Source organism: Amblyomma americanum, chromosome 2 (genome assembly GCF_052857255.1).
Source record: "Amblyomma americanum isolate KBUSLIRL-KWMA chromosome 2, ASM5285725v1, whole genome shotgun sequence".
NCBI lineage: Eukaryota > Metazoa > Arthropoda > Arachnida > Ixodida > Ixodidae > Amblyomma > Amblyomma americanum.
The window spans coordinates 79,779,609-79,799,383 of record NC_135498.1 but is presented as its reverse complement, the minus strand read 5'-3'; the positions used below and the strand labels follow the sequence as shown (position 1 = coordinate 79,799,383).

At 48.5% G+C, this 19,775-nt stretch overlaps 1 protein-coding gene across 9 annotated transcripts in view; it reads right to left on the bottom strand.

Annotated features, from left to right (window-relative positions):
* The window catches only part of LOC144121469 (phosphatidylinositol-3,5-bisphosphate 3-phosphatase MTMR3), a 59,460-nt gene that overhangs the window by 25,811 nt on the left and 13,874 nt on the right, over positions 1-19,775 (bottom strand). For all 9 annotated transcript variants that reach the window (XR_013312622.1, XR_013312621.1, XM_077654685.1 and 6 more), the window contains exons 2-9: positions 15,677-16,012; positions 14,862-15,019; positions 14,343-14,457; positions 10,956-11,069; positions 9,148-9,371; positions 8,635-8,860; positions 8,305-8,500; positions 5,440-5,625 (exon numbers count right to left, since the gene is read on the bottom strand). Coding sequence is in view for 7 of the 9 variants with exons in the window: in XM_077654685.1 (XP_077510811.1) it covers positions 5,440-5,625; positions 8,305-8,500; positions 8,635-8,860; positions 9,148-9,371; positions 10,956-11,069; positions 14,343-14,457; positions 14,862-15,019; positions 15,677-16,012 (1,555 nt within the window). In the remaining 2 variants the exon portion in view is untranslated. The remainder of the gene's footprint in view (positions 1-5,439; positions 5,626-8,304; positions 8,501-8,634; positions 8,861-9,147; positions 9,372-10,955; positions 11,070-14,342; positions 14,458-14,861; positions 15,020-15,676; positions 16,013-19,775) is intronic.

Below are 19,775 nucleotides of genomic sequence, written 5' to 3'. Positions count from 1 at the left end.
GTACAATGTGCAGAATTTGGATGTTCTAAACACCTCTCCCACGCCACAACGGATATGAACGCGTGAGCTGCAACCGCGCTCTCGAGAACTAAGCACTGCCCGTACATGGCCGACTCCACGATCGCTAGTCACACTGCATGCACAGGAAGCAGTGAGCGGCGGCGCTTGGCCTGCACATCACTGACGTCGCGAGTGAGCGTGGGCGCGCAGCCTGCACATTGCCGAACCTGCGATCGCTAGTTGCACTGTAAGCAGAGGAAGCAGTGAGTAGTGGCCGCGCGGCCATAAATAAATTCCGTCAGCCGTAAACAGATCTGCATGAATGTATTTCCCATGCTTGTGCGTATAGATTTCATTCGTTTTGGATCATACTAAGTTTTAGATAACGCAACCCCGCGAGATTCGTATCACCGTGAGATTCTACTGCAATGTGCACTGTGGAACCTTGTTAATTCAAACTGCAAACTGTTGATCAAATAAAACTAAATTCAAGCTAAAAAAAGCCTTTAAATGGTGGGGCTGATACCGCATTTACTCGCATAATTTGCACCCACGCGTAATTTGCACACCCCTAATTTATTATCCAGATTTATAAAAGAAAGCTTTTACTTGCATGTTTTGCACTCCCTGCTTCTCAAACACATCAGCATGTACGCGGGTACGTGCAGGGCAGTCTTGGGAAGATTGACGCTGCTGTGTTGCCACGTGCGGCCGTGAAAGGTGCGAGTGTCAAAAAAGGTCGGTAATTTGTTTGTGAATTGATTCTGGTAAAAACAAGTCAACTGTGCACCGCATACCTGGCTCGCTCACACTGGCACTAGCTTTCCCGCATGAACGGCTGCAAAAGCAAGCTTCCCATAACCTCCGGTGCATGCGTTGCGCCATAATCCTAACTACTGACCCGCTGGCTTTTCTGTTTGCCGTTACTCAGTCGGGCTGCATGTGAGGCATCGTTTTATTTCCTTGTATCTCTACAGTGGAACCCCATTCATACGTTTTTCACACGACCAGGGAAAAAAACATAACAGCCAGAAAACGCAACAAAGAGGAAAGCTCTGAAAATGAATGAAAACAGTACAGCATTGACTTGAAACAATTTATTTCTGCAAAGTGATCTTAGAACTTAAAACTCGAGAATAGTGAATTGCAGTTTCTTTCGCTCGCTGGAAAGCACCAAGCGTTTCTAATAGCCTGGAAGACCTCACTGCTGTCAGCGCCGCTTTGAGATAAGACGTGCATACGTACCTGCAGAGGAGGTCCAGAGCCGCCGCGGCTTCTCTAAAGCCCGTTTCTGCAAACTCCCCGCAATCATGCAAAGCGTGCTCCCCGTTGTCATCGCAGTCAGCGGCTTCACTTGCGCTCGAGTTTTCAACTATCTCGGCGATGCTTTGGCACTCGGATGTCACGACAGCAGCATCCACGGCGACATAGCCGTCGTATGTGACTCCAGTGGCACCCAGTGCATTCATAGCCTCAGGTAGCTCTTCACAAGAAGCTGCTTCCGACTCTTCAGCTTCCGTAGCAGTTTCCACTTCCCCATCCGTGCGAAAGCCACACCGCGCGAAGCACTGCTGTGCACTACCCACTGCAGTCCACACTGAAGCGACGTAGTGCATAGCGTCAAGTACTGAAACGGTCGTAGGCTGCTCTCCATGATCAATATGCGCGAGACAGCGCTTCACGATGCACTTCCTGTAGAAATGCTTCAAGTTCTCTATTGCAGATAATACGTCCAGCTTTTCCTCAAGAGGAAGCGCCTTTTGCTTGCGCGACGCCATCTAAGCACGCAAAGATCGCGCTTACAAGTGACCATGGTTCGACGTTCACGAGGGGGATGGCCATCTAGTGGTGCCATCTCCAACTTGTGCACGGCTTCTTGCAGCCAGTTCCGTAGCCAAGATGGCTAAGACTCATCAAAATGGTAGTTGGCACGGCGCATTGCCCGGGCGGGTTCGGGGCGCGGGGTTGCGACCTATCATGCAGGAACATTTTCACAGCTACAACGTAACAGCAGGGTTGGGTTCCCAATACATAGAATCCCACGGGAGCTATGCCGGGACCGGATGAAAATGACGTAACAGCCGGGAAAACGCAGCAGTGAGGAACGTAACAGTGTAGTTGTACTGTATTTGCTTCTGAGTGCTGGCTTTGCAATTGCATCGTTCTGAATTTATTGCTTTGAGCTGTGCACGTGCCGTCATGCCACCAGGTGAGGAACTATATGGGGTTGGTGCGGTGGGAGGGGAATGCATTGATTTATATGTGGAGTTCAATTTTTTTTTGCCAGTGAGGGAAGCAAGTGGCGGGGTCAACTGATACATGGCTATATACCGTATACATTGCACGTTATGACCTTTGCAGAGTTTTTCAGGGTGTTTTTACAAAATCTCTGCGCAATTTGCACACCCTCTTTCTGAAGCCTTAATTTTAGGAAAAAATGTGCGTAAATTACACGAGTAATTACAGTTTCTCCACTAGTTGGCACACACTGCTGGCGTGGTTTCGAATTCGTACCATTCTTGGATGTCGTCTCTGCACAAACTTGAACAGTAGTTATAGTTCGTGGAACTCGCCTATGCCGAGCAAAGTGCGTGCGAGAAGCGTATGGCTTCACAGAGATGGTGAGTGCGGAGGAAAGGGGTGGTGCATTCCAAAGCGAGGTCAGTGTGCCCACAGAAAAACGCACCACCGCAACCCTGACTTCTGGATCATAACACCGTCAACAACTGGTGTTTTGATGACAGGCAAGACGCCTTTCATTATATGCAAGCCACTGCAGAGTGCATGTTGCCGGTTACAAAAAAAAAAAATGAAAATTGGTTTTTGGGGAAAGGAAATGGCGCAGTATCTGTCTCACATCTCCTACACCTGAACTGCGCCCTAGGGGAAGAGATAAAAGAGAGACTGAGAGAAGAAATGAAAAAAGAGGTGCCGTAGTGAGGGGCTCCAGAATAATTTCGACCACCTGCGGATCTTTAAGGTGCACTGACATCGCACAGAACATGGGCGCCTTTGCGTTTCGCCTCTATCGAAACGCGGCCACCGCAGTCAGGTTCGAAACCGGGTACTCCGGATCAATAGCCGAACACCCTCACCACTGAGCCACCACGGTGGGTCCAGTTACTGGTTGGCTGGCTCCGCTGGCGCAGCCAAAACAAGCGATGTCAGCTAGCTGTCACCAACGTTTTGGCCATTTTGGCTGTCACTGCTGTCGGTGCTGCTTGGACATGTGACTGGTGTGGTACGGTGCGGTGGTCGTTCTTTTCGCTTTATTTGCGAGGCCAAAGTAAGTTCGCTTGTGACTTGTGCGGTGCCGTGTACTTTCTTTTCGCCTTATTTGCGTGTTCGGGAGCCATGAACGCAAAAAAAAAGCAAAAAATTTGGACTTGGCAACAAAGGCAAGCATCATTCGATGGGTAGAGGCTGGCGAAAAAAAGTCATTGGTCGCCGATGCATTCGGAATTCCTCACAACATGCCGAGTACAATCCTGAAGAACAAGGCCTACGTGAAGCTGAAGGCTGCTGCTGCTGACAGGAAGAAAGCAAGGAAAGTGCACGGGCCTGCCTAATTTCTTCCTGTATGCCTGGTTTTTAGAGACACGTGCCAGAAACATCGCTGTCGACGGCTCATGAAGAAAGCGAAATGGTGTGCTGTAGCCTTCGGAGAAGAGAGCGTCACTGGTGGCACTGGTTGGCAGCAGCGTTTTAAGAGTTGCTACAGCATCGTCAGAAAGACCCTTTCGGGTGAAAGCGAGGCGACCAGCAGCATTAACATGGAGAAGTGGCTGTCCGAAGAGTGGCCAGAGATTTGTGATAGCTTTTCGCCGTTGGAAATATTCAACACAGATGAGGCAGCATTGTTTTGGCAAATGCTGCCAAATAAGACTGTGCACCTGAAGGGCAGTCCATGCCCTGGTGGAAAGAACAGCAAAGTGCGCATCTCGATTTTGCTCGCTGCAAATATGGATGGGTCATGCAAACTTCAGCCACTGGTTATTGGCAAAAGCAGGTCACCACGCTGTGTCAAAAACATGAAAGGCCTCCCGGTTCGATATGCATTTAACAAGAAGGCTTGGATGACACGCAATCTTTTCACCGAGTGGTTCCAAGCTTGGGATGCCGAACTGGAGAAGTCAGGCCACAAGCTTTGTCTTCTTGACAACTGTTCTGCTCATCATGTCGTCTGCCAGTTGAAGCAGATCACCATCAAATTTCTGCCACCAAATACAACGGCGAAGCTTCAACCTCTCGATCAGGGCATAGTGAAAGCGTTTAAGGTTGGTTACAGACGGTGATTGGCGCAAAGGTTCCTAATCAACCTTCGGTTGAGAATCAAACTCAAGGTGGACCCCCTCGGAGCCATGCAGATGCTGGCTGGCGCCTGGAATGATGTGAAGCAAAGCACAATCGTGAACTGCTTCCGCAAAGCAGGGTTTGAGGTGGCTTCAGACAACAGGTATCTAGACACAAAAGACGACGGTGCTGGATGCCTGGACAGCGAGTTTTGTGAGCTCTCAGCGTTCGCAGGCGCCGTCCCAGATGGCGTAACAGCACAAGATTTTGTCAGTGCTGATGATGATGCTGAGATTGTGGCTGACATCATAGGTACCGAGGAAGCGGACCCGAGCAGTGGTGAAGATTCAGCCAAAGAGACCCAGCCACCATGCACTGCGGCTGAACTTGCATCTGCATTCAGCGTCATTCGCCGCTGCTGTGGCAAAATGGAAGGCACCGGACTTTTTCATTTGGATACCATCAACAAGCTTGAGGACAACTTAATGAACTTCATGGTGCAGAAGAAGAGGAAAACTAAGCTTACGGACTTTTTTTCTTACGAAATAAATTGTGGTAGTCGTGGAGCTGTGCTTTCGTTTTTTGTGGACTTTGGAGGGGCAAATCGGTAAGTTCCCACTTGTCGCGATCCCGGGGAAATCGTTTGAGATGGGCAAAATTTTGAAATAAGCATCTAATAGGCGTATTTTATATTTCGAATTATCGATATATCGAATTTTTTCGCGATACCCTTAGAGTTCGATATATCTGGGATCGACTGTATATGCAGGTCCATATTATATGCGGGTTTTTACAGTGTGTAACAAGAGAACATCACACCTCACATGCTTTGCATACTAATGCTCAGCTGACGCTGAGCTCATATCCCAAAGTTCGAAAGCAACTGTTACCTTTAGTGCATTTAACGTAGCAACACATCAATACAAATTCTGCTATCTACCGCCACTGTTGTTCAACTTGTTGTTTTTAGATAATGCTATCAATAAATCCTACATGCACAAGCGCACACAATGGACACACAAATAGGAAAGATTAAAAGGTGAGATCAGTTTGCACAGATAAGAAAAAAGCCCCAACATCTGCTTGCTCAGTTGAATCATTTGAAACAGGTACTCAGCATGATAAACACGCATGACCAGTGCCTACCAAGTGCTGCTGGTTGAACTTGAAGCTGCAGGGGAACTGTACCAGCAGCTGGTGTACGCAGTCAAGCCACTGGAGGAACACTGGGCACCGCTCGCCAAGGTCATCGGCTGTGGCGCTGTTACCGCACCGGTCACCAAACTTGTGCCCAAACTCGAGCCATTCTTTTTCGACCAGCACTTGGAAGCCCTGGGAAAGCAGGGGGTGAAGACCTCAATATTAGCTCCGCTTGCCAAGGCTCCGCAAGGAGTGTGGCATTTAAGAGCTTCCCTGCCTTGATCAAAAGTCTCACACTGGTATGCACAGAAGCCGCATGTCACAAACGTGGGTGGCTGTTAGTGTGCAAACCAGACAAAGTTAAAGCGGCACCATGCTATTTTACACACAACACTTTCACAAACATGTGAAAATGAGGCGAAAATTTTATGCACAGTGCAATTTTAAACGCAGTTTAATATACCATAATTACTCGCATAATGAACCCACTCGCATAACGAACTCGCCCGCCACTTTTGTTGGCCAGAATTTACTTTTTTTTTTGTTTTCCAGCGGAGCGAGTTCCTCAGATTTCGTTGCCGTCCCCAGCGCAGACATTGGCAGTGCCCCAAGATGCTGCCCCCCCCCCCCCCCCATCACCACTTGTTTGTTTATCTTTTGAGGAGATCTCCAGCCAGAGGGGTGGGGGAAGCGAGGGAGGAGGGGGAAGAGAGGGGGGGGGGGGAGCGCGTGTAGTGCGGACGGACCGGACTGTGGCAGCGCGCCAAGCTGCTGTCTGCCCCTGATAACATAATTTGTTTTTTTATATTTTGAGGAGAGCTCCTGCCAGAGGGGTGGGGGGAGATGGGGGGCGCTGCATGCTTAGCAAACTTGGCAGAGCACCAAGACGTTGTGCGCTCTAAGCTAAAGCTTGAACATTCGCATTAGACACTCCTCACTGTCCTGTTTTTACCTGGCAGTAAAAAATGCGCACTTGACCTTCCTGGCCAGTGTTCAGCACGTTCGCGTTATCTCGCCACTATTGGCCGGCGCCACTGGCTAGCACAAAATTGCGGGATCGTGTCAAACTGAAGGATGCTTAACACTAGCGGCACAGATGCCACTGACCGCGTAAGTTTGTTGATGATGGCCGCTTGCGTTTGTTGATGACGGAAGGACAGAGATTTATGAAATCTCGACCCTTCCAAAAAAATCTGTTGGACACTTTTTTCCCCGCGTAATGAACCCTCCCCCCAAACTGATGTCAACTTTTCTGAAAAAAAAAAAGTGGGTTCATTATGCGAGTAAATAGGGTACATTTTTTGTTTGTTTGCGTTCAGGGTTAAAAATGTGAATCTAAAAAAAATTTGGTATATACAAGAAGCTGCAGAGTTGTAAAAATAAAATTACAGTAATTTTAAGTTTTACTTTTTGCAGCAATTCTAACTGAAAAAGCTTTAACGCTGGTTAAGTCCCGTACCTGCCAACCACTAAGGATTAGTTTTTTACTTTAAAAAATAAACCATCCATTTGCCCACAACATTCCTGTGTATGTCACACACATGAAAAGAAAACCCAGAATCCAAGTAGAGCCAAAATTCTCTTTTAAAGGGTACTGACACAAACCTCGGACTTAGATATTGGCTCTTTAAATTGTGCTATGGGGTGACATTGAGTGCACCAGTGTGCAACAAGTACACAGCAAAACCTTGTCGATACATTCCCAGTTCATATGCTCAATATCAGGGGAATTAAAAATGTCTTTAATTAAGGCTGCGAATTGGGGAAGTTGGTACTTGATTTATTGTTAAACAGCCCAGGAAGAGAGGACAGACGTGTTCTTTCTTTCGTCTGTCCCATATTTCCGCGCTGGGTAACAATGAAAAATGCCCTATAAGGTTTAAATATTTTAAACCTCAATAAATGGCCAAAAATTGTTTTTTTTTAAACAATTGCACCTCTCCATATGCCCCGTTTACTATGGTGTCGAAGTTTCATCGCTGAAATTCACCGGGAAATACTCTAAAAAAAAAATTGTTTAACCACTACGGTGGCACTGCATCTCGGAGAAGTGCCCGAAAAATGGCCGTTTTCCTCCTTTCCAGTTTTCTGACAAGATGCTCACTTTGTGCAGCAGACTTCTTCATGACTGTTTTGTCTACTTTGACCGTTTGTTTTGCTGCACTCAAAGAACTCTGCTCTATGCGATGACATTCTTCCTTTTCCATTTTGATGAACTGAGGATGCTTTGCAAAAAAAAAAAAAATTTATCGTGGGGGACAAACCTAAGAATGTCATCACGGTTGCATGCACTCAGAAATGCAGTGAATGTTGAGCCAGTCTTCTACTGCGGTTAAGTCTAATCTGCAGGTGTTTCACAATGTATAGAAGAGAAAAAATTTGTACAAGAAAAAAGTTATTCAGGTATAATGCTGGAACTTTGGGCAGTTAAGTCTGAGGGCATTACTAATGTGGAGAAAAGATTTCGTCAAAATTCATCCCAAATAAAGTTGGCGCTGAAAGCCGCGTCCCAGAGAATGCAACTTCCCAGCTACTAAATAAAAATTGGATCGACATGGGAGAGGCCTTTGCCCTGCTATGGGAGTAGTAAGCCTGATTTTGTCTCACTGATGATGTCTAGGTTGTGAGGCACTGCAGTCTTGCAGCAGCCACATGCACAGTCTTTACAATGACTTTAAAACGTGTCCTAAAGCACTTTTTTCTTCCGATATGGCGGAAAGTGTCTATGCGTACAATGACAGAGCCACCCAGGCATCTTGGCTTCAACAATTTGCGCCAACTTTATCCGCAAAAGAAATGAAGCGGCACGGCACGATGAGTATTCTTCTAAACTCCCACATTTACTAACTGAAAAGCTAGTGAAATACTCACATCAATGGTGCGGTAATACGGATCCAACATCAGTTCTGCCAGGGCCACAATCTGGGGTGTGCGGTCCCAACCGTCTGAGCAGTGCACGAGCACGGGCCGCCGTTCCAGGTCGACTGCGTTGGCCACCATGAGTGAGGCCTTCAGCAATCCAGAGAGGTGATGCAACCATTTGCTGGACTCCAGGTTTGACATCCAACTTGGAAAAAAAAAATGAAAAAGAAAGGAGCGCAAACCAGTCACCCCTTTGCGATGCCAGGCTGGACTAGAAGTGCAGCCGAATGCAGCACTTAAGGGTAAGGCATGAAAGGAAGTGCAAGGTCGGACACCCACCTGGATGGATCGGCCGTGGAAGCGCAGAGAGCGCGCATTGCATGGAAACTCTTGCGGATGCTGTGGATGTTGGCCAGGCCCATGAACTGCACCTCGCAGTTGGGGTAGTACTCTGCGCACTCGCAGCCACCACCCTTGGCTCGGTTGGCCACCGCTGCGGCGTATGACCGGGCGTCCAGGATGAGCATCTTGCGCTGTGGTGCTGGCCGCGGCTCAAAGTGCATGCCTGCAGGGGCAGACGTGGAAAAGAAACGCAATTTGCACATCTTGCACCTTGACGCCGCACAACAGAAGAGACGGTTGCTGTACTGACGAGCTCCAGCCTGATCATGACCTCCTACGATTATTCATTCCGCACAAACATCTCAGCCTACAGGTGTTTCTATATCTTGTTCTCACGGAAAGGTAGGCCTTACAGCCAACTACCAAAATGACACATCTATGCTCGAGCAGCACAGTTACCTTAGAGGAACCAAGACAATGCAGCACATGAGGTGAAGAGGTGACACTCACTCGCTGTCAAGCCGCCGTTGAGCAGAGAAAGGTCTGACGCATCAGAGTCGAGCCTCTGGTCGTCAGGCAAGCTCTCCAGTCCATTGACGATGGCAGGACCCGGGTCAATGCTGCAGGCATCTGCTATGGCCTGAATCAGGCTCTCATCTTGGGTACTGCGCCAGCCCAGCCAGCCAACCTCAGGCTGCGCAGAACGTGCTATGACCGTCCCATATAAGTGATGCCTGCAAATGGCAGAAAAGCAACGAGACAAGAATTCAAAGGTGAGTTCCTGAACTAAACAAACAAGCTCTCAAAGCCTAGCTAGCTGGTAACTGAAGTAACACTGTGCCACAATGCATTAACAAGATCATGACAGTTACAAAGGAAAACTAATACAACAAAGCCAAACAGAAGATGCAGTTTTTGAGCTCATACTGCACCATGCAGGCCCATAATGGCAGTGACAACGTCTGTGTCAACAAGATGAAGTGCAACTTTCTGTTTCCACTGCTTCACCCAATCTGCCCTAGCATCTGGGTGTCACACATTGATCCATGTGAGAATTTGGGCCTACAATGCATATTTCCAGATGTTTCAACATTGAGTGTCAGTCGCATATACAGTAGAACCCTGCTGTTATATTTCCAGGTGCAGCATTTTCCTCGATGCGATGTTTTTGTGAGGCAGCCTTGCTGTAGCTCCCACAGAAACCCACGTCATACAAACTTGGCCATTATATCACAACTGTGGCAGCGTTCCCTTATAGTATGTCGTGAGTGGCCCCTCATACTACTGCTTTACCCTCTGCTGCCACTTTGACAGCCTACGTTTAGCTCGCACGAAACAATGACAGCATATCAGTCAAAGTGGGACTGTACGCTCTCTTGGTGCTTGACAGCTACAGCATTAGGCGTCTTCCAACGCACAGCCCCACGATGACACCCCACACACTTAGTGGTGGCATGAATTTTTTTGCGGCTGTTGGAGTGGTTTTGTCACCACTGTGATGCGAGCATAAATGACCAAAGGTGCAAAAATGAAACTGTCATGAGATGCGCCCGGCAGCATGCGGTTGCTCAGGTTGACTCTAGGGCTTCAAACTGTTTCTGTCATTTGCATTTTTTCTTGTCACCTGTTGTGTAACAAATGTGGTTTGTAGACTCCAATACACGAGAATTTTGCAGGATCAATGTGACCACCGCAAAAACGGCGGAGAAGTGCACGTGTGCTCCAACTTGGCCAGCTAACATGCACATCTTCCTTCCACCGACAGCTGCTTAGTCTGGTGGGGAACAATTGCAGGGCATTTAGGATGTTCTATGCATGCACCACTGAGAGAGCCACAAAACCGTGGAAATACCAGAGAAGCGGGAAATAATAATTAGAAGGTAATGATGTACAATTTTCACAATTTTTCTTCTGCTGTTCTTGACAACTACATTTCCAGGCTGACGTGTTTCTTTTCCGTGGTCCCATGATAAATGTTACCATGGGGTTCAACTGTATCACTGAATATATTCAGCATCAGTAGTCATAGCAAAACAATTCAAGCCTACAAGCTGATATGGAAAGAAGGTCACAAAGACATGTTTATCATGATTAACAAGCTCAATACTTTGAGGCCCAGTACATCTAGAAGCCATTTAAAAGAATGCAGAACTGTCTTGCAATAAATTTTAACAATTAAGCAGTACACAAAAACTCCAATCTAGCCTATTTGACGACCTCTCCGCACCGACAGAAAGATCAATGGATAAACAGTTATAACTGCCACCAGTGATCGACAACAGGCAAGGGAAGAAAAAAAGAAAGGTGAGCAAGCTTGCCTCCAAACAACTGTGGGGATCCTCCGGGAATAGCGAAAGCTGGCCACGGTTTCCAGGTCCTGGTCTGGCACCGAAGTGGGGACAATTAAGTAGCGCGGGTAGCTGCTGCAGACCCTGTATGCAGAGCATTAGAAAACAAACAGACCAGACAATCAGTAGATGCATGCCATCAGTCACTAGAATACGTGACCACAAGACCTCCTCACACGTGAACAAGTTCTCCGCTAAAAACCATGCAAGAAATGTGACCATAGGCAAACAAAGCCTACATTTTCATTGCGTTCATTGTTGCTTCACAGACGTGTGATCGAATCTCGTTGCATAGTTTTTGCCACACAAGTCTCAAAAGGAAATGCAAAGCTGCTCTCTTTTCTTCATTGTGACTGGCAGTTATCTAGTGTAGCAGTTGCAGCGACAGGTGGTAAGCATGGGGACAATATGGTGCTAAGATCAAACATACTGTACTTACTCGTGTAATTTGAGCACGCCTAACTTATTACCCGGGTTTATAAAAAAAACTTGCACTCAAATATTTTATGCTCCCTGCTGCGCCAGACCACCAGCATGCATAAGGCTCGCTGTGTGAGGCAGCAAAAGCTGCTAGAGGTGAGGGGACGAAGCGCGCACCACTGGCTAGCTCGTGCTGGCAATCGCTTCCACGGCTTAACATTTGCGTGCGAGCTGGAATCCGAAACTACTGAACAGTCTCTTGTCCGATTTGTAGCTAGTCAGCTGGGCTGCATGTGAGTGCACCATTTTACCACCTGTTATCTCCATTTGCCTCTGACTACTGGCTTTGTGATTGTATCGCTGCGCATTTACTGCTTTGAGCTGTGCACACGCTGTCATGCCATCCTGCGGGAAACTACATATCATGGGGCGGGGCGGGAGGAGGTATGTCTCTTATATTTGGAGTCGGCTTTTTTTTTTCCAGCGAGGGGTATCAATTGGGGGGGGGGGGGGGGGTCGACATATAGGCAGCAATACAACAAATATATAGCGCACCATGACCTTTGTAGAGTTTTTTAGGATGTGTTCACAAAATTTTTCCCGTAAATTGGACATCCCCTTTTTGAAACCTTAATTTAAAGAAAAAAAGTGAGCTTAATTATGCGTGTAAATGCGGTATGTACGTAAAAACTGGACTATAGGTCGGACCGGAACATAGGTCGACCCCCCAACTAACCAATTCTAAGAATGAAAAAAAAATCTTTTTCAATGAAAAAAGTACCGAAAGACCTTGAAACAAATGCGACTCGACAGGTTGCACAATGGTGACAGTATCTATTTTCATTTAAATGCTGCTCGTATGTACACCCGGCCAATTTTTTAACAGTATCTCGCGCCCATCGACTCGTGTGTTTGTTTCTGGCACACAGAAGTACGGCCCCGTAAAGCAAAGCCCTTCCTCTTCATGAATCGCCGCACCCAGGATGGCGAGCCCTTGAATTGCGCCCTCGTGAGTCTAGAGGCACACGCGACCTCTACCGCTTTCACGCGGATGCATTTGGCAGTCACAGCCAGCGATCTTGCACAGAGCGCGACCTTTCCTTCCAATTCTGGACATGCTGTAGTCCGCCCACGAAATGATGTTTTCTTCTGGTTGCTACAAAATTGTAATATGCAACTTCTGCCTCCGCCTGTACTGAATGCTCTTTTCGGAGACTCCAAATTTGTGCTGTGCCGCTAGGCTGCCGTGAGTTTCCGTGTACTCAATCGCGTTTTTCTTGAAGGCGACGGTGAATTGCCAACGGCTTCCGCTCATTTTGAAACAAAATGTAAAAAAGCAGCCTCTAACCAAAATACCGGGACTTGCGTTTTTATGCACCCGATTTTAAAAAATTCCTGTGCGCAAAATACTCGCCTAATTGAGAGCAAGCAGCGCTCACAAGGTAGAATATTGTTGCCTAAGTTGTTTGAGATCTAAATAAACATCGGTACTTGCCTGCATTTGGCGGAATTGGCAAGAGACTGCTTTCGGTTACGAGTACAGTTTTTGCAGACGCGAGCCAAGCAGCCGGTCTCACAGGCTGCGCCATCTTCCGGATTAACATACAACTCACAAGCGAAGACTTATCAGTTATTAGTGCGTGCAGTGCTGTTGGTGTGTTGGTGTCACATTTTTACTGCGGTATTTAGTAGCAGAAGCAGTGATGTTCTTTGTGATATTAATTCTGGCGGGCAGACGAACCCTATCTTCGAAGAGAGCGCTTCTCGCATCCACCGAGCCAAGAAGTCGTTTGCCTCGCCGTCCGGCAGATGGCGCAGCCTGTGAGACCGGCTGCTTGGCTCGAGTCTGCAATAACTGTACTCATAGCCCAAAACAGTTTCTTGCCAATTCCACCAAATACAGGCAAGTACCAATGTTTACTTAGATCACAAACAACTTAGGCAATAATATTCTACCTTGCGGGTGCTGTTTCCTCTGTATTAGGCCAGAACTTTGCACACAGGAATTTATTATTTTCCGACACATAAAAACATAAGACCCTGTAGCTTTGCAACTACGGAAACGCAAAATGACGGCACTGCTGCTGATGGCGATGGTGATGGAGGGACGCAGTTGAGTACAGCCGCCCATTGTTGCAAGACTTCCGTAGTTTTTCCGCCAATGACCGGTATATAAGACGAGGATCGACTTTTCACCATGGTTTTTTGAAAAAAAGTTCGACCTATATTCCGGTTTTTACGCTATGCCTTTGTACAAGCAGGCACAATGACCCAGAGAGCTTTCCCACACAGTTTAATCCAACATTACTACAGACTATGTAGCCTCAATTTATTATCGTGCTTTTTATCTAATTATGCCGTGAAGACTACAGTACAGTAATTGCCTACTTTCTTGTGTGCTCAAAAATCTTGACTGCATTTAGGAATGGTGATCCGAGTCGCGCAGATTAGTAAAGATTGCAAATTGTGGGATTTAATGTCCAGAAGCAACCCATGGGCAACGAAGGATGCTGTAGTGGAGGGCTCCGGATTAATTTCGACCGCCTGTGGTTCTTTAACATGTGCAGACATCGCACAACACCACGGGTGCCTTTTGCATTTGGCCCCATCAAAACACGCCTGCCGTGGCGGAGGTTGAATATGGGTCCTCTGGCACAGCAGCCGAGTGGGTTTAATCATGTTTGAATGTCACCCTGCGGCAGAATCTGATCTTTACTTAAATGCAATAAGCACCAACTTGATGTGAACTGGAACAGTCCTTGCAAAATGGACTTTATACTGTTCACTCAGGATCAAAGAGTAGGCAGCAGCAACACTTGGCAAAGTGACAATTTCACATGGGCACTTCCTCCACACTTCCCGCAGCATTGTCTGCAGTTTTAAAATGGATTACAGCTCTTCAGCCTACAGAGTGCATCACTCAAAGAGGTGACTCACTTGAAATTCTCGTTAATGTTAGTGATCTTCCACGTGCCTCCAAGGTCTGTGTCAAAGCCCATGCGTTTGCATTCCTGGTGCAGTAGAGAGGTGTCTTTGTCTAAGCTTGGCCTATCTGCAATGGAAGAGGTGTGAACTGAGGTTAGCATAGCTGCTTTTTCATCTTTTCCACTTCTTTCTTCAGGTAAGCAAGAGAGAAGACCATCTGCGAGAGCCTCTCTTCTGCCATGCACTGCTTTACGCAATTTCAACTTGACAATGGCTGCTACTGGAAGTTTTCAAAACAAAATCTCAGTGATCTTGCCGTGTACACTTTGCAATGACATAGGAATGAGAAGTGAAAACTAATTTGCGACTCAGCACTGGATAATATGCTCCAAAGCCAAGCACAGAGTCTGATCCAAAACGCTGACAAAGCAACAACGATAGGACACTGCCAAAATGACACGGTCATAAAATGAGCACTTCACATGGTGTAAACTGCACCATAAGTAGCAGCAATTAGAGTTAACGACTCACCACTCTTGAGGGAAGAAAAGAGGTCATCGTAGCGTTCTTCGCGGCAGTAGAGGTAGAAACGAAAGGCAAACAGGTCGTCCAGCCGCTTTGGCAGCTGGATTGCATCGGTGAGGCGCCTGAGCCACTTCTGGCAGTCTTCGTTTGTGGCAAACGAACACCTGCACCAACAAGCAGTCGAACACCCACACACAAAAAAAGGATAGGCCCCTTCGGGTACTGTTCAACAAGTGCTGTAACCCTCTACTACTCAGCATATGTGAGTGAGTTCACAAACATATGTGAAAATAATCACTCAAAATAAAAAAAAAAGTCAGTTCTCTAAATTCCATAACAACAATGAAAGTACCTCAGCCATCCCATGCTTAGCAATAAATCCCATGTTTAGAGCCGTTCTAGCTGGTTGATTGGCAGCTGTTAGCTCCGCTATACTCTAGCACATCTATGTGCCAATGGTGCACGCAAATTGGAAGAGATCAGGGAAGGATTAATGCCTGAGACATCTCGGCACTTTTATAAATTATGCTGCACAACACCAATACTCAGAACTGTCCTGACACACGCCGTAATGTGCCAACAAATATGTGAATACTCAGGCATAGGCTCAAGAAGGCAAAGAATAAACACTACTTTTCTCAACGAAGTTGACAATTCCATGACCCAAAGCCATGCGCAAATGGCAGTGAACAAAGTGTCATATCGATGGACACGTCTTTGCATCAAAATGCTCAATGTACTGTTAGCAGGCAATGACGGTGAAGTGGTTACAAACAACATTAACCTCTAACCTAAAAGGGGAGCTGTGGATAACTTCTCACCTGAAGGAGCGGGCATCCTTGCAGATCAGGTGCAGGTAGAAGATATCGCGACACTCAACCGTCTCGAGTAGCCCCAGGGGAAGGTTCACCTGCTGTTCGTGTCCCGCCAGAAAGAAGCGGTACGAGGAGAGGGCCACGACACCTTGTGTCGAGCGGCCGAGGAACTCCACTGCCTCGCCCGGCAGGCACGGAAATGGCACGACCAGAGAGGGGTCATCTGACACCAGGGCCCGCTTAGGGTACGCCTCACTCCCAGTCAGGTTCAGGAAGCTGGATGGAGCACCGCTTTCTCCATCACCGGGCGGGGAGCCTTCCCCCTCCTCCATGCCAGAGACCCTGCATCAAAAAGGAATGACACTGCATTAGCAATGACTACTACCATCACGCGAGTTTGCTAGAAACAAAGCACCAGCACGCCCTACTAGAACACATAGCATATATACCCTATAAACGCGTGTAAGGGCCGCACCCGTGTAAGGGCCGCACCCCGTATTCCCGAACGAAATATGTGTAAAAAAAAAGAAAATAAATCTGTGTAAGGGCCGCACCCAAACTTTCCAGGAAACACGCAAGAATAGCCTTCGAAATACATGCGCACAGGAGATTCGAGGTGCCGCCTGTGATAAAGATGAAGTGTGGCAAGTGCGCTGCACGCACTCGCGCGCATGGGGGGAGAGAGGACGACGAAGTAGGAGAATACAGATCGGCTCGACCGTATGCTGCGTGTACTGTTTCATTGCTAATTATCATTACTACGATACAACATATTTTGGCGACGAGGATGCTGTTTTGATTCGGGACCTTCACGTGGCCTGCTCACCATCCGTCATGAGCTTTTCTGGGCTTCAGCCACCACCACCCTTCCTGCCGACTCCTGGTCGTCCTGCCCTTCCATGGGAGCAATGGGAGCTGGCGTTCCGGAATTACATGCTGGCCTCTGGTGCCTCTACTCTGGGCGCGGACAGGTGGAAGGCCATCCTGCTGAATTGCCTCGGACTGGAAGGTCAGCGCATTTTTTATACATTGGCGCCGCCGTCGTCCACTCCAGCGCCTACAGCTGCGGCTTCGCACTCCGGTGACGAGGCGCCCCGCCTTGACGAATTTGATGCGGCGATATCCATCCCGTCGGAGCATTACAAATCGTCCGTGAATGTAATCGCCGCACGTCATCGCTTTCGCCGTCGAGTTCAGGCTCCAGGAGAGACAACCGATGAGTACGTCGCTGTCCTTCGCAGCCTTGTCGGCGACTGCGGGTTTGGGACCATGGCGGACGATATGATCAGGGACCAGCTGGTGGAGAAGACCTCGAGTTGCCATCTGCGTGAGCGCCTACTCATGGAAGGCTCCTCCTTGACTCTGTCGCGCGCCATGCTCCTTGCTCGACAGTGTGAGCAAGCTTCCCGGGAAGCCAGGGAATTTGCTGAGGAGGACGCTCCAGTACATCATGTGAGATGCGAGCGCGGATCGAGACAAACACCACCTCAGGCCCATTGCTGCAAGTGCCAAAGTCAACCATCACAACCTGCTGCTGCAATACCAGAGCGCATGTGCTACCGCTGCGGTTCTACAACTCACCTAACGAACAACCCTGCATGCCGAGCCCGCAACCGCAAGTGTCGTCGGTGCGGCAAAGTGGGCCATTTCGACTCTCTCTGCAAGTCGTCCGACCGTCCTGTTCAAGTTCAGCAAGTTGCAGATACTGCTGACACATCGTCGATGCCGGATGGCATCTATTCTCAATGCAGTGCGTCTATTCTCAATGTTGAAAGTAAAAAAAACGGAATTTTCGCCTCAGTCCTGATTGAAGGCAAGTTCATCCGCTTCCTGATTGACACCGGCTCATCTGTGTCAATTATTTCTGAAGATCTATACCACCGATTCTTCGCTAAATGTTTCCCGCTTAAATCAACTGCAGTTCAACTATTGGACTATTCTAAGTCTCGGATTATAGTCCAAGGGTGTTTTGTTGCCACAGCAAAGTTCCACGACCGTACCGCCTGCATCCTGTTGTACGTTGTCTCGGGAGGCACAACGCTGCTGGGCCTGGATTCCATTGCCGCTCTACAAATGAAGATCAAAGGTGCATCGTTGGAATGTCTTTCCATGACACCTGATACGCCTCTGTTACCTCCTGAGCTACGTCCACACTTCGAACATCTCTTCTCCAAGGAACTCGGAGTTGCTCGTGGCTACGTGCACAAAGTCAGAGTGCAGGATTCCGTTTCTCCTGTTGCTTGCAAGCTCCGACGGCTGCCGTTTGCCATTCGTCAGCAGGTGTCCGAGGAACTCCAGAAGCTTGAAGCTCAAGACATCATTGAACGGGTCGATGCTTCCAAGTGGATTTCACCCACAGTCGTGGCTCGGAAAAAAGATGGCTCCATCCGAATGTGCGTCGATTTGCGTGAGCCGAACAAGGCTATTGTGGTCGACAGTTTTCCTTTGCCTCAAACGGAAGAACTTCTACATAGCTTGGCCGGGTCACAGCGTTTTTCGAAGTTGGACCTTGCCTCGGCTTACCATCAAGTACCACTTAGCCCTGAGAGTCGGGAATTGACCACATTCATTACCCATGATGGCCTCTTCCGCTTCAAACGAGTGTGTTTCGGCCTTGCTTCGGCGCCTTCGGCTTTTCAGAAGATGATACACTTAATTTTAAAAGGGTGCAAAGGTGTCCTCTTCTACATCGACGACATCATAGTCCAGGCACGTCAAGACAGGAGCACCTGACCAACCTTCGTGCTGTTCTCGAGCGCCTGTCCCAAGCCGGACTCAAGCTCAACCACAAATGTGTCTTCGATGTTCCAAAGCTCACTTTCTTGGGGCATGTTGTCAGCGGTGAAGGACTGTTTCCGCTTTCTTCTGCCATCGAGGCGATTACGAAGGCTCCGACTCCATCTAACATCAGCGAGCTTCGCTCCCTCCTTGGACTTGCGGGTTTCTACTCCAAGTTTATCCCGCATTACTCCGACGTCGTTGAGCCTATGCGCGCCCTACTTCGAGGCAGCGACTCCGCCTTCACTTGGACTGCTGCTGCGGATTCAAGCTTCAAACTAGTGAAGTCCATGTTGACGTCATGTGACGTGTTGCATTTTTTTGATCCTGCCCTTCCCGTGGTCGTAACGACTGACGCTTCCGGATATGGCCTTGGGGCAGTGCTTCAGCAAGACAATGGCCATTCCCTGCAAACTGTTGCGTTTGCCTCCCGTACCTTGACACCCCAAGAAAGAAAGTACTCTGTTGGTGAACGTGAGGTCCTAGCTTGTGTTTGGGCGTGCGAACGGTGGCACGTGTATTTGTGGGGCCGGCCTTTTGTTCTACGCACCGACCACAGTGCACTTGTCATTTTGCTGTCGACGAAAGGAACGGGCCATCAGCCGTTGCGAATTTCACGTTGGTCGGCTCGCCTGTTGTGCTACAACTACACTGTAGAGTACCGCAAAGGCAATGACAACTCTGTTGCGGATGCTCTGTCTCGCCTTCCCTTACCGACCACATCGTGCAGTGAGCCCAGTGAGTTCGACGCCAGTGACGACGACTTCGTCTGCCTGCTATCGCCAGCCGTGACTCTACAAGAGCTTCAAGAGGCAACCATCAGCGACGCGGCAGTTGCTCAAGCCATTCAGTTTACATCGGCGACATGGCCGGACAAGAAATCCCTACCGGAGAACCTTAGGCCATACTATCTCCTGCGCTCGGAGCTGTCCGTCGTGCAAGGCGTCTTGTACCGAGGTGACAGGCTCGTCGTTCCCGAAAGTTTGCGACGACGCCTCATGGACATCGCGCACGAGTCACACCCCGGGATCAGCCGCACGAAAAGTCGACTGCGAGAGCTCTACTGGTAGCCGCGAATGGACGAGCACGTCGAAGAAATGGTACGGACATGTGTCGTGTGCCTGTCCTGTGACAAATCGGCTCGTCCGGTGGCAGCTCCTCTGCAACCTGTCGCCTTCCCAGAGAAACCTTGGGATAAGGTTGCCATTGATATTGTGGGGCCTTTCGACCAAGCTCCCAGTGGTTGCCGCTTCGCGATTACTCTCATGGATTATTACAGTAAGTGGCCAGAAGTTGTCTTCGCTGATGCCATCACAACTCAAACCGT